Source organism: Scylla paramamosain, chromosome 43, assembly GCF_035594125.1.
Source record: "Scylla paramamosain isolate STU-SP2022 chromosome 43, ASM3559412v1, whole genome shotgun sequence".
NCBI lineage: Eukaryota > Metazoa > Arthropoda > Malacostraca > Decapoda > Portunidae > Scylla > Scylla paramamosain.
Window position 1 is genome coordinate 1101356 of NC_087193.1, and position 13753 is coordinate 1115108.

Below are 13753 nucleotides of genomic sequence, written 5' to 3' on the forward strand. Positions count from 1 at the left end.
CCTAAGTGTAAGGCCCTTTCACACGACGTCACCGGTGACCGCCACCGGTTAATTCCCATAGCTTCCAATAGAGCCTTTCACACGAGAGCCTTTCACACCTGCAGCGCGTGGGGAGACTAGTGAGAGAGAGGGATCCGCGCGGTACTCGGGTCCCGGCGGTACTCGGTCCCGGCTGGTAATCGAATCCCAGGCCGCTCGCGGATCCCTGGCGGTACTCAGGTCCCGGCGGTAATCGAATCCCGTCTAGTAATCGGGTCCCAGGCCGCTCGCGGATCCCTGCCGGTATTCGGGTCCCAAGCAGCTCACGGATATCTGCCTGTACTCGGGTCTAAGCTCTCCTGTCAGTGCTCGGGTCCACGGCGGCTGGTTGCCTCACTCCACAGAGTTATCTCACCCTCGTATTTTACCTTCCAGTGTATTATCATTATATTTCACAAATTTATTTTTGTTATGTACTGAATAATGATTATTAATTTGTCAGAACAGTTCTATAGTTGGTGATATTCTAGGTATACTTTGTTTAGAGTATGCAATGTACATTATTCATGTTGCTATAGGACTAAATATATATTAGTACAAGTGTGGCTATATACAGGAATTATAAGGGTTAAGACCATGGATAAGGCGTCTAAAACCTTTGTCTTCTACGACTGACAGTGGCTGCAAATCTTCCACAATCATTCTAACAACTAGATTATCTATTTCCCTCTTCTTATTCGAGTCACTTCTGTATGGTGTTGCTTTGGTAATAGTGTCAAAGTTGGTCGTACACTCATCTTAGGCTGGTTTGGTAAATTGTGCCCTGCATCATTTTCCTCCTTCAGCTCGGCATATTCAAGGGGATGTCTGGTGCGGTGTTTGATGAAATTGGAAGTCATACTTCCACAGTACTTTAATTTATCTTTACAAGTTAAACAGACAACCACATCGTCGTCTGTTTGTTGCATGTAGCTCCATAATGGTGCACATTTGGTCTGCTTGGCTGCCATTGTGCAAATGGCAGCCAAGCAAGAGGTTTACTTTGAAAAGTGAATTTGTGATCACTAATGCTGACGATTTATTACTTCAAATGACACAAGGTACACTGTCTTAAGTTTTCATGAAAAACTGTTAGATCTTAAACGGAATATTTATTCGCCGTTTGGTAGACAAGGAATCAAGTTATATTACAGATATATTTATTTTAGGGTATTTATCAAATTTTCATGTAGAGGTAACTACTATGCCAACTGTCACATGTTTCCTCCCTCGACGATGTCTCTGCAGCTCCTGGCGCGATTGGATTGTTGTTATTCGAGATTGTCACCTTGTCAAGGTGACGCGAGCCTTTGCATGGTGTTGGCCCACAGGCGCGAGTTTAACAGTTTAACAGTTTATTTAGAAAGGGAAGTTACAGTATTGGGCTGGGGGGGGAGGAAGAGGTGGGATAATGAAAGATAAAGGATAAATGTTGGTGAAAAGAATGGGATAAATGTTGGTGCATAAAGATAATATAGTGTTAATATATATTTACAATAAAGCACGAGTTATAGTGTATTTCCGTCGTTTTCTGTGTTCTTTTCCACTTCTATATACGTTGTTCTTTCACTTCACTTATATCTTGGTTCTGGGTCTGGTCTCAATCTTAAGGTATGGAGGCTTCAGGGGAACGAATTGTGCAGCTTGGCGGGTGCTGTCTCGTCCAGGGTTATCATTTCCTGATATTGGCTTCATTCTTCAGCCTCCATCCTTTCCCATATCTTTTTGGCCATGTCATGTAGGTGGATATTAATTGATGGGACTCTGGCCTGCTCGTGGAGGTGCTCCGACAAGAGGAAATCGTCCCACTTCATCTTTAGGTCAAACCGGAGAGCAGCATTCTGCACTTTTTGGAGGCGACTCACAGCTCACTTGCTCATTGCGTGTGTTGGTACCGGAGGGTACACCAGGAAAATGATCACCATGTCTTTGATCAGGTGTAGGAGCTTGCTGCTATCCAGGTCCCGGAACCGGAACAGCTGTAGCAGGGCCCGACGACCTTTGAGGACTCTCTGGGTGATGTGTGAGGTGTATCCTCTCCCTGATACACAGAGTCCAAACATGCTGCCCCTATGCGAGTCCTCCACCTGGTCGTCATCTATCCGGAGGGGGACAGGGCTCTGAGTGGCCATAGGGATGGCACAGAACTTTGCCATGTTGGTGGTGATCCACCACATCGCCTCCTAGTCGTTGATCCTGGCGACCTCTCTCTCCGTCCTCGCTGTGAGCATGCAGCTGGACCGTCCTGGATGGAAGATCACCTGGGACACGTCATCTGTATACTGAATGTTTATTCCAGCCTCCGAAGCTGGGCAGTCCCGGGTGAACACGGCGTAGAGGGTTGGGAACAGGACGCTTCCCTGTGGCACTCCTGTGTGCAGGGGAAATGGGGGGTCAAGGTGGTTCCCCACCCTGACCCTGGCCGTCCGGTCGTCGAGGAAGTCGCAGAGCAGGCGCTCGATAGGGTCTGGGAGTCCAAGGTGTAGAATCTTATACTTTAGTCCCAGGTGCCACACCCTGTCAAACCCCTTGCTCCCTGAGCACCAAGTTCCATCTGTAACCGGATGCGTGGTGGATGGCCAGGGTCTCTGTAGCCATCGCGATGGCGTGAGTAGTGCCCCTTCCTCTGTACGCCTGTTACCAACAAGCTTTTAGGAATCTCAGCAAACCAAACTATCATACTTTTTCTGAGTTTGCTGCAGAGAAACTTCGGACTTTCCGTAAGTGGTTAAATTCGTCAGGTGTCAATACTTTTGATGAGTTAGTAAACTTGATGGTTCTTGAAGAATCTAAGAGGAAGGTTCCATACTCCATCATGGGTGTATATAACGAAGACGAAACTGACTTAATTAAAGCAGCTAAGGTAGCCGATATCTTTTCCTTAATCCTATGCCCTGGGCAGAAGGAGAAGAGGCTTCCTGATGCTGTTAGGTGAGATGCAGATTCTCTCTATTAGCAGAATAAACCTGTGGGACATAGCGAAACTTCTGGAAGATCCAATAACCTAGTTTGTAGATACTGAAGGAGAGAGGGACATATTGTTAAAGATTTTCCTGATATGAGATGTAAGGTAGCCAAAGATACTACTGATGTGTCTATGAAACCCATATCTGCCACTTCTGTTGCTTCATCCATACCGCAGGATATTTTCAAGCCTTTCAGATCTATTGATAAGGTGTCACTTTGTCCTGACATGCCGGAGCACCCGGTGCTAATAGTGAGGGATACAGCGTCTGCCCAGTCCCTCATTACCAAGTCTGCTCTGCCCAACATCGAAGGCAACAAGACAGGAGAAAAAGTCATCCTACAGGTCCTCTAGGGAAACCCCTCAACTCCCCTGGCCAAGATCCACCTTAACTGTAACACCATAAACGGAACTGTGATGGTGGGTGTCATTGACGGTCCCTTGCCTATTCCAGATGCCACTTTCCTTCTAGGCAATGACTTGGCCAGCAGTTTGGTGTTTCTGGGCCTCATACTCAAGACACTCCACTAACGTACAACCTGACCGAAGACATCGAGAGGGAGCGATCTATGCTATTCCGTCTGTGCTGTCACCCGTGCTCAGACGCAGCATGCCGTTAAGTCCAAGAGGGAGTTTCCAGTCCAGCCACCGGGGGTTGGCACCACATTCAACAAGCTAATTTCAGAACAAAATCTGGGAGGAGCTCAAAGGTTTGACCCAACTCTAGTGAAGCTCCATCAGAAGACTGTACCTAAGAATGATATTCTCCACTCTCCAGCATACTACTACCACGGCAACATCCTGATGAGATTCTATAAACCTCCCAAACTTAGCGATGATGACACTTGGGCTGAAGTCCACCAAGTAGTACTGCCCCAGATTTTCAGAACCCCTGTGTTAGAGATAGCTCATGAAGGATTTGGAGATTTCATTTCGGAGTTAAGAAAACCTACCTTAAATTACTTAATGAATTTTATTGGCCAAATATAAAGAAAAATATATCAGACTTCTTTAGTTCCTGTCACCTCTGTCAAGTAGTAGGAAAACCCAACAAGCCTGTTCCTAGTTATCCTCTGCAACCAGTTCAGGTACCTCCAGAACCCTTCCAAAAGATCCTTGTGGATATAGTAGGTCCCCTACCTAAAACAATAAAAGGGTAATGAGTACATTCTCACTGTTTTGTGCCTCACCACACGTTACCTGGAAGCCTTTCCATTAAAGAACATTTCGGCCAAAAATATTGCTAAGCATTTAACTCTTATGTTCACTACCTATGGTATCCCTAAGGAGATACAAAGTGACAGAGGTACCAACTTCACGAGTAACCTTTTTCACCAGACTCTTCAGGAACTTGGAATTTGTCAGACTCTGTCCACGGCATACCACCCCCAATCTCAAGGTGCACTGAAGCGGTGTCATTAGACCTTAAAGGTTATGCTGCACAATTACTGTTGTGAGGGAGACCGGGACTGGGATGAGGTACTGCCATTTCTCTTGTTTGCTATTTGAGAAGCTCCGCAAGAGTCACTTGGTTGCTTACCCTTTGAGCTCCTCTTTTGGAAGAAAGGTGAGAGGGCCTCTTAAGGTCATTAAAGATTATTTGGTCCAACTCACACCTACTCCTCTAGGTTCTGTAGCCACTCACCTTGAACATCTGAAAAACAACCTTGAACATCTGAAAAACACCCTAAGCAGGGTGCGTAAGTTTGCATCGGACAATCTGCTCAATGCTCAAGGGACTATGAAAGCTCAGTACGACAGTAAAACCGTAGCAAAGGCTTTCAAAGTGGGAGACGAGGTATTGGCGTATCTTCCAGTCCCGGTTTCTCCTCTTTCAGCTAGATATCAAAGTCCTTACTGTGTGAAAGCTAAGATCAGTGACAGAAGTTATATCACAAGTACCCCTAACCGCCGTAAATTCACGCAGCTGGTACATATTAACTTGTTAAAACCTTATTATTCTCGAGAACCTGCACCTGATCCTTTGAGACTACCCTGTGGTGTCTTAAACATCCAAGACAGAACAATAGAACCTTCGACCAAATTTAATGACTACTGGTTACCCTAATTCACAAATCTTACCAAAATTTCTTGTGAACTTAGATCAGACTCAAAGACAAGAGGTTTCTAGTGTTCTGTCAAATTTCCTTGAGGTATTCTCAGATAAACCTGGATATTGTGTTATGGTGTTCCATGATGTTAACCTTGTACCCGGAACCATTCCCATCCGTCAGCCTCCAAACAGAGCTCCTCATAGGAAGCAAGAACAGATGAAGAAGGAAGTGAACTACCTCCTGGATCACGGTCTGGCTGTCCCTAGCAAGACACCCTGAGCTTCTCCATGCCTGTTGGTGGCCAAGGAAGGTGGGCAGTTCCGGCTCGTCGTGGATTATCGTTGAGTCAATGCAGTTACCATCTCTGACGCTTATCCTCTCCCTAGGGTTGAAGAGCTTGTTGATTCGGTAGGGCAGTCTCGGTTCATTGCAAAAATTGATTTGCTAAAGAGATCATCAAATCCCACTAAGTGAAACAGCACAACTCATTTCTGCTTTTGTCACTCCTTTTGGGCTCTATCAATATCTAGTTATGCCATTTGGCCTCAGGAATAGTCTCGCTACCTTCCAGCGCACTATGAATGTTCTCTTGGAAGACCTAAGCGGGGCGAATGTATATCTAGACGATATCTTTATCTGTACAGACACATGGACTCAGCATCTACAACAACTAGCAGACGTCCTGGGGAGGCTAAGAGATCACCGCCTGACAGTTAACCTGGCTAAGACTACAATCTGCAGTGCTGTCGTCAGATCACCACCTACAGTTAACCAGGCTAAGACTACAATCTGCAGCTCCGTCGTCACCTATCTCGGACACCTATCTCGGACACGAGGTTGACCATGGTCGCGTCCGCCCCAAAACCGCCAATGTGGACGCCATCATCGCAAAAAAACAAAAGATTTACAGGATTTAAATAATAAACTAAAATTGAAGCAAAAAAGTTGGATTTAAAGTAGGATTAGATTCCATATTATACCAAAAAGTAATTCTTATAAACCTAAATATTAACAATTATGATTTTAAATTTTTAAGAATTTAGCGGTGATTTAGTCTTGTCGGAGGAACCTGCTTTTGAATCGATATATATATATATATATATATATATATATATATATATATATATATATATATATATATATATATATATATATATATATATATATATATATATATATACGACTACAGAGTCACTCTTAAACTAAATTTCTTTGTTGTATACCTCACAACTAACTCCTCTGACTATGAGAAATTCTTTGACTACTAACTTCCAAAGTGGAATACATTCTGACTCTTCCCTTTTGCAGAGATCTCCATTCTTGGAGACTTCAATGTTCACCACCAGCTTTGGCTTTCCTCTCCCTTCAATGACCATCCTGGTGAACTAGCCTTCAAATTTGCTATCCTCCACCCTATTCGTATTTTGACCGTCTTGGAGATACGCCCAACATTCTTGACCTTTTCCTGACCTCTAATCCTTCTGCTAATGCTGTCACTCTCTCGTCTCCGATGGGCTCCTCCGACCACAATCTCATATCTGTATCTTGTCCCATCGCTCTAATCCCTCCTCAGGATCCCCCTAAGCGAAGGTGCCTCTGGCGGTTGGCCTCTGATAGCTGGGGGGACCTGAGGAGGTATTTTGCTGATTTTCCTTGGAATGACTACTGCTTCCGTGTCAGAGACCCATCTTTGTGTGCTGAGCGCATAACAGAGGTGATAGTGGCTGGCATGGAGGCGTACATTCCTCACTCTTTTTCTCGTCCTAAACCTTCTAAACCTTAGTTTAACACAGCTTGTTCTCGTGCTATACATGATAGAGAGGTGGCCCACAAAAGGTACTTAAGCCTTCCATCACCAGAATCTCATGCCCTTTATATTTCTGCCTAGAACCATACCAAGTCTGTTCTCCAACTAGCCAAAAACTCCTTCATTAACAGAAAATGTCAAAACCTTTCAAGGTCTAACTCCCCTCGGCACTTCTAGCATCTAGCCAAAAATATCTCCAATAACTATGCTGCTTCTTTCCCTCGTTTATTTCAGCCAAATGGCACCACTACTATCACATCTATTTCTAAAGCTGAACTTGGATAATTCAGGGCACGTTCCTCAATTTTTTCCACCCTCTGACTACTTCATGCTACCTATTAAAATTCTTCGCAATGATGTTTTCCATGCCCTCGCTGGCCTAAACCCTCAAAAGGCTTATGGACCTGATGGGGTCCCTCCTATTGTTCTCCGAAACTGTGCCTCTGTGCTTGCACCTTGCCTAGTCAAACTCTTTCAGCTTTGTCTGTCAACATCTACCTTTACTTCTTGATGGAAGTTTGCCCACATTCAGCCTGTTCCTAAAAAGGGTGACTGTTCTAATCCCTCAAACTACTGTACTATTCCTTTAATTTCCTGCTTATCGAAAGTTTTTAATCTATCCTCAACAGGAAGATTCTTAAACACCTATCACTTCACAACCTTCTATCCGATCGCCTGCATGGGTCCTGTCAAGGCTGCTCTACAGGTGATCTTCTGGATTTCCTTACTGTGTCTTGGTCATCCTCTTTTAGAGATTTTGGTGAAAGTTTTGCTGTTGCCTTAGATATATCAAAAGCTTTTGATAAAGTCTGGCACAAAGCTTTGATTTCCAAACTACCCTCCTACGGCTTCTATCCTTCTCTCTGTAACTTCATCTCAAGTTTCCTTTCTGCCCGTTCTATTGCTGCTGTGGTAGATGGTCACTGTTCTTCTCCTAAACCTATTAACAGTGGTTAATAGGTTTACATGACATGGGTGACACGACATAATCCTCAGGGTTATGTCGTGTCACCCATTCTCCTTATTATTCATCAATAACCTTCTAAACCAAACTTCCTGTCCTATCCACTCCTAAGCTGGTGATACCACCCTGCAATTTTCCACGTCTTTTCATAGACGTCCAACCATTCAGGAATTAGATATTTCACCCAAGGAAGCCACATAACGCCTTACTTCTGATCTTTCTAAAATTTCTGATTGGGGCAGAGCAAACTTGGTATTGTTTAATGCCTCAAAAACTCAATTCCTCCATCTATTAATTCGGCACAACCCTCCAGACAAGTATTTCCTTTTCTTCAGTGACACTGAACGGTCCCCCTCTTCTACACTGAACGGTCCCCCTCTTCTACACTGAACATCCACGGTCTGTACCTTACTTATAATTTGAACTGGAAACTTCTCATCTTATCTCTAGTTAAAACAGTTTCTATGAAGTTAGATGTTCTGAGACATCTCCGCCAGTTTTTCTCACCCCCCCAGCTGCTAACTTTGTACAAGGGCCTTATCCGTCCATGTATGGAGTATGCTTGACATGTCTGGGAGGGGTTCCACTCATATCGCTCTTCTAGACAGGGTGGAATCAAAAGCTTTTCGTCTCATCAACTCCTTTCCTCTAACTGATTGTCTTCAGCCTCTCTCTCTTCGCCGCAATGTTGCATCTCTAGCTGTCTTCTACCGCTATTTTCATAACTGCTCTTCTGATCTTGCTAACTGAATGCCTTCCCTCCTCCCGCGGCCCCGCTGCACAAGACTTTCTTCTTTCTCTCACCACTTTTCTGTCCACCTCTCTAATGCAAGAGTTAGCCAGTATTCTCAATCATTCATCCCTTTTTCTGGTAAACGCTGGAACTCCCTGTCTGCTTCTGTATTTCCACCTTCCTATGACTTGAATTCCTTCAAGAGGAAGGTCTCAAGATACTTATCCTTCAATTTTTGACTACCGCTTTGGACCTTTTTATGGGATTGGCATATCAGTGGGCTTTTCTTTTATTGGATTTTTGTTGCCCTTGGCCAATGTCCCTTCTACATTAAAAAAAAAAAAAAAAAAAAAAAAATATATGTATATATATATATATATATATATATATATATATATATATATATATATATATATATATATATATATATATATATATATATATATATATATATATATATATATATATATATATATATATATATATATATATATATATATATATTCAGTATATCTTATACTTTAATTACTCTATCTTAAATATTAAAATTAGGTGCAGCTCCCTTATATTTTTGGTTTCCTCAAGTTATTCAAGAATTATCATGACCCCAAGCTTTTATTCTTTTAACAATAAAAAAAAAAAAAAAAAGAAATAGCTCCTATATTTTTAAATCTCTTATTTAAGCTTCTCGTGAAATTTAGTAACTTTAATTACCTTTGCAGCTCTTAGATCTTCTTTAATTGGAGCTTTAGGCGGATTAAACGTTACAAAATTAAGTAAACCTATAGTGTTTTCTTTAATTATTCATATATCTTGAATGCTTATTGCCACATCAATTAATGATATAATATGAATTATCTATTTTGCCTTCTATTCTTTTATCTCAGGTTCTGTAGTTATTTTACTTTGTTACTCAACCCTCTTCAATCTCCGACATAATAAATCAAAATAAAATAAGTTATTCTTATTTATTTATTTCTTTTACCGATAAGTCTCCTTTCCTTAGGTCTTTCTCCTTTTATAGAATTTACACCTAAATGAATTATAATCCAACCTCTCGCTTCTAAAACAATCTTTTCTTTTTCTCTTAATTCTCCTATTCTCAAGTCTTATTACTTTATATTTTTATTTACGCCTTTTTGTTCCAATAATTTTATTGTCGTTCCCCTCTTTCGCCTGATCTCTTAAAATTAAACCCTTATCAACATTCTCTCCTATTTTAACCTTCGTTATCTTTTATAAATATATTTGGTATATGTTTTCCTATTTAATTTCTAGCTTAGGATTTTGCGTTATATTAATAAACTAAAGGCCTTCAAAACATAAAAAAAAAATAAAAGAAACCTTTTAAATCCTATGTACCAGTGTCTCAATACATCTTTAAATTTGCAACCTAATATTATTTATATTGCACTATAGAACCTAATAAGAAAGTTTTTCACTTGTTTTTAGATTTACAATCTAACGCTTATATTACTCAGCCATCTTATTATACAACGATTTTCTACAAATCATAAAGACATTGGAACACTATATTTTATTTTTGGAGGACGATCTTGTATAGTAGGAACCTCATTACGTCTAATTATTCGAGCCGAATTAGGTGAGCCAGGTACACTTATTGGTAATGACCAAATTTAGAGCATTGTAATTACCGTTCATGTCTTTATTATAATATTTCTTATAGTTATACCAATTATGATTGAGTGACGCCACTGTCGGCCTTAATACATCACTTTTCATTGTTCTTTGTAAACCGTAAGCCAATCAGCAGTAAACGTAATGATTGACGGAGTCACTATTTTCTGTTCTTTAAAAATATATTGTAGGCTTTAGTTTGATCTTTTTATGGGATATTTATTTATTTTATTTATTTAATAATAATAATAATAATAATAATAATAATATTATTATTATTATTGTTATTATTATTATTACTGTCATTATCATTATTATTATTCTTATTATCATTATTTATTTATTTTACTTTTTTTTTTCTATCACACAGAGCCTGTGCTTGATGACTCCTTTTGGTGATTTCAGGTGATACCGCTTCAGTAATATCATGCAGAGTTTTAAAACATGTGAGGCATTCACTGATACTCTTTTATTTTTTGTCTGTTCAGGCCAATTAACAGCGCCAATGCACTGTTCCACATACGCAGGTCGATCTCTTTCTCTATATGAATCACCAAACCACTGTCAGCATTGTGTTCCTTGATTTTGGTGTTCATTCCCCCTGTTTGCGTCACCGATGTATCACCTAAGTAACTGTTGTCACACCTGCTGCAGAGAATTTGTTACAGTACGCTGTCCTCGTCCCTCGTATTTTTTTTTTTTTTTTTTTTATCGCACCATTCCCCCTAATTTGTTGGTCTCCCAAGCTGTCTAGTGTTAGGCAGACTCAACAGACGAACGAATCTTAAATTAATATTTCGGAATAAATTCACCTCGTGATAATCATGTCTTCTACCTTCACTTTTCATTATCATTACCATTATAATTACATATTCATAACGCGAGTGTAATCGAAAGAAACACAACTTTCAAGTGCCCAGTGATAATGTTTGACTTGCGCATCTTGCCGTAGGTACGTGTTTGTTGGGCTCACACGAGAGGACTTGGTGGCCCTGACGCTGACTCACAAGGGAAGGAAGACCGAACACCTGGTGGGGATCGTGCAGGTGAGGCTTACAATTATTGTGCTTGATCTTCTTGTCCGATTTGCAGCGTTTCCTCCTTATTTTATGATGAAGGTTTTAATCACGAAAAGTCTATTTCTGGGTCCCCCTTCCGAGGTAGTGCACCATGCTAGCGAGAGGGATATAATCGCGGCCCAGAGGAAACTTGATAAAAAAACGCAACTATCCCACACCTGGTAAAAAAAATTAACCAGGCTGTACTAGAACTGTTGGACCCAAACGAGATAGATGAGAACACGATCCGGGCAGCTGACAGCTTGCGCTCCCCAACCTCATCGGTTCTATCTTAACGACTCCCTTCCGGAGTCCGTAGAAAAAGGGGACCTGTCACACGGAGGGGATGGAGGGGTGGGAGTTCGAAGGCCGTGCACTAGCTCTGTCATGAACCCAAAAATAAGCTTTTCGTACCTCAGTCGTCATTTCAGGTACCTTGCCCAGCTATTGCACTTTGCTGCCACCCACTAGGATTCAGGGCGAGAGACCCTGTTTTCCCCTGGAAGGAGAATGGAAGACTGCTGCATGACATCCATTTATAAGAGTTTTTTTTTTTTTTTTTTTTGCAACATAGAAAAGTTCACAAATTTATTTGTACAAAAGAAAAAAAAAGAAAAAAAAAAAAGGACGTTAGGCGGGATTCCTTGGTCAACCATTCCCTCCATCCACCCTTGTCCTCCAAGGTGGTAGCAGGCATAGCGTAACACATGGCGAATCAGAGATGGTGAAGCCACGAATCGCCAGCTCATAGAGGACCAGAAGAGAGCCGAAACGTCTCACGCACCCTCACTCTACCGGCTGACAGTAGGCACTGCAGACGAAGCGTAGTCCCGAAGCTGTTAAACGTATCGAAGCCACGAATTGCATTACACTCAGCCGACGGTAAGAGAAGGGAGTGGGACGGGGAAGCCCAGAAAGCTGTAACAGCACCGGCGTTGAGAACCACCACAAAAGGTACTTAAGCCTTCCTTCACCAGAATCTCATGCACTTTATATTTCTGCCCGGAACCATGCCAAGTCTGTTCTCCAACTAGCCAAAAACTCCTTCATTAACAGAAAATGTCAAAACCTTTCAAGATCTAACTCCCCTCGTGATTTCTGGCATCTAGCCAAAAATATCTCCAATAACTTTGCTTCTTCTTCTTTCCCTGCTCTACTTCAATCAGATGGCACCACTGCTATCACATCTATTTCTAAAGCTGAACTCTTTGCTCAAACCTTTGCTAAAAACTCTACCTTGGACGATTCTGGGCTTGTTCCTCCCTCTCCTCCACCCTCTGACTACTTCATGCCTCGTATTAAAATTCTTCGTAATGATGTTTTCCATGCCCTCGCTGGCCTAAACCCTCAGAAGGCTTATGGACCTGATGGGGTCCCTCCTATTGTTCTCCGAAACTGTGCCTCCGTGCTTGCACCTTGCCTAGTCAAACTCTTTCAGCTCTGTCTGTCAACATCTACCTTTCCTTCTTGCTGGAAGTTTGCCTACATTCAACCTGTTCCTAAAAAGGGTGACCGCTCTAATCCCTCAAACTACCGTCCTATTGCTTTAATTTCCTGCTTATCTAAAGTTTTTGAATCTATCCTCAACAGGAAGATTCTTAAACATCTATCACTTCACAACCTTCTATCTGATCGCCAGTATGGGTTCCGTCAAGGCCGCTCTACTGGTGATCTTCTGGCTTTCCTTACTGAGTCTTGGTCATCCTCTTTTAGAGACTTTGGTGAAACTTTTGCTGTTGCCTTGGACATATCAAAAGCCTTTGATAGAGTCTGGCACAAAGCTTTGATTTCCAAACTACCCTCCTACGGTTTCTATCCTTCTCTCTGTAACTTCATCTCAAGTTTCCTTTCTGACCGTTCTATTGCTGCTGTGGTAGACGGTCACTGTTCTTCTCCTAAATCTATTAACAGTGGTGTTCCTCAGGGTTCTGTCCTGTCACCCACTCTCTTCTTATTATTCATTAATGATCTTCTAAACCAAACTTCTTGTCCTATCCACTCCTATGCTGATGATACCACCCTGCACTTTTCCACGTCTTTTCATAGACGTCCAACCCTTCAGGAGGTAAACATATCACGCAGGGAAGCCACAGAACGCCTGACTTCTGATCTTTCTAAAATTTCTGATTGGGGCAGAGCAAACTTGGTATTGTTCAATGCCTCAAAAACTCAATTCCTCCATCTATCAACTCGACACAATCTTCCAGACAACTATCCCCTCTTCTTCAATGACACTCAACTATCCCCCTCTTCTACACTGAACATCCTTGGTCTGTCCTTTATTTATAATCTGAACTGGAAACTTCACATCTCATCTCTAGCTAAAACAGCTTCTATGAAGTTAGGTGTTCTGAGACGTCTCCGCCAGTTTTTCTCACCCCCCCAGCTGCTAACTCTGTACAAGGGCCTTATCCGTCCATGTATGGAGTATGCTTCACATGTCTGGGGGGGTTCCACTCATACTGCTGTTCTAGACAGGGTGGAATCAAAAGCTTTTCGTCTCATCAACTCCTCTC

General features: G+C 41.9%; 1 protein-coding gene across 1 annotated transcript in view; it reads left to right on the forward strand.

The window, feature by feature from the left end:
• The window catches only part of LOC135093562 (uncharacterized), a 49190-nt gene extending 37409 nt beyond the window's left edge, over nt 1-11781 (forward strand). The window contains exon 3 of the mRNA XM_063992923.1: nt 11132-11781. Within this exon, the coding sequence (XP_063848993.1) occupies nt 11132-11423 (292 nt within the window). The 3' untranslated portion in view covers nt 11424-11781. The remainder of the gene's footprint in view (nt 1-11131) is intronic.
• The last annotated feature ends 1972 nt before the right edge of the window (nt 11782-13753 follow it).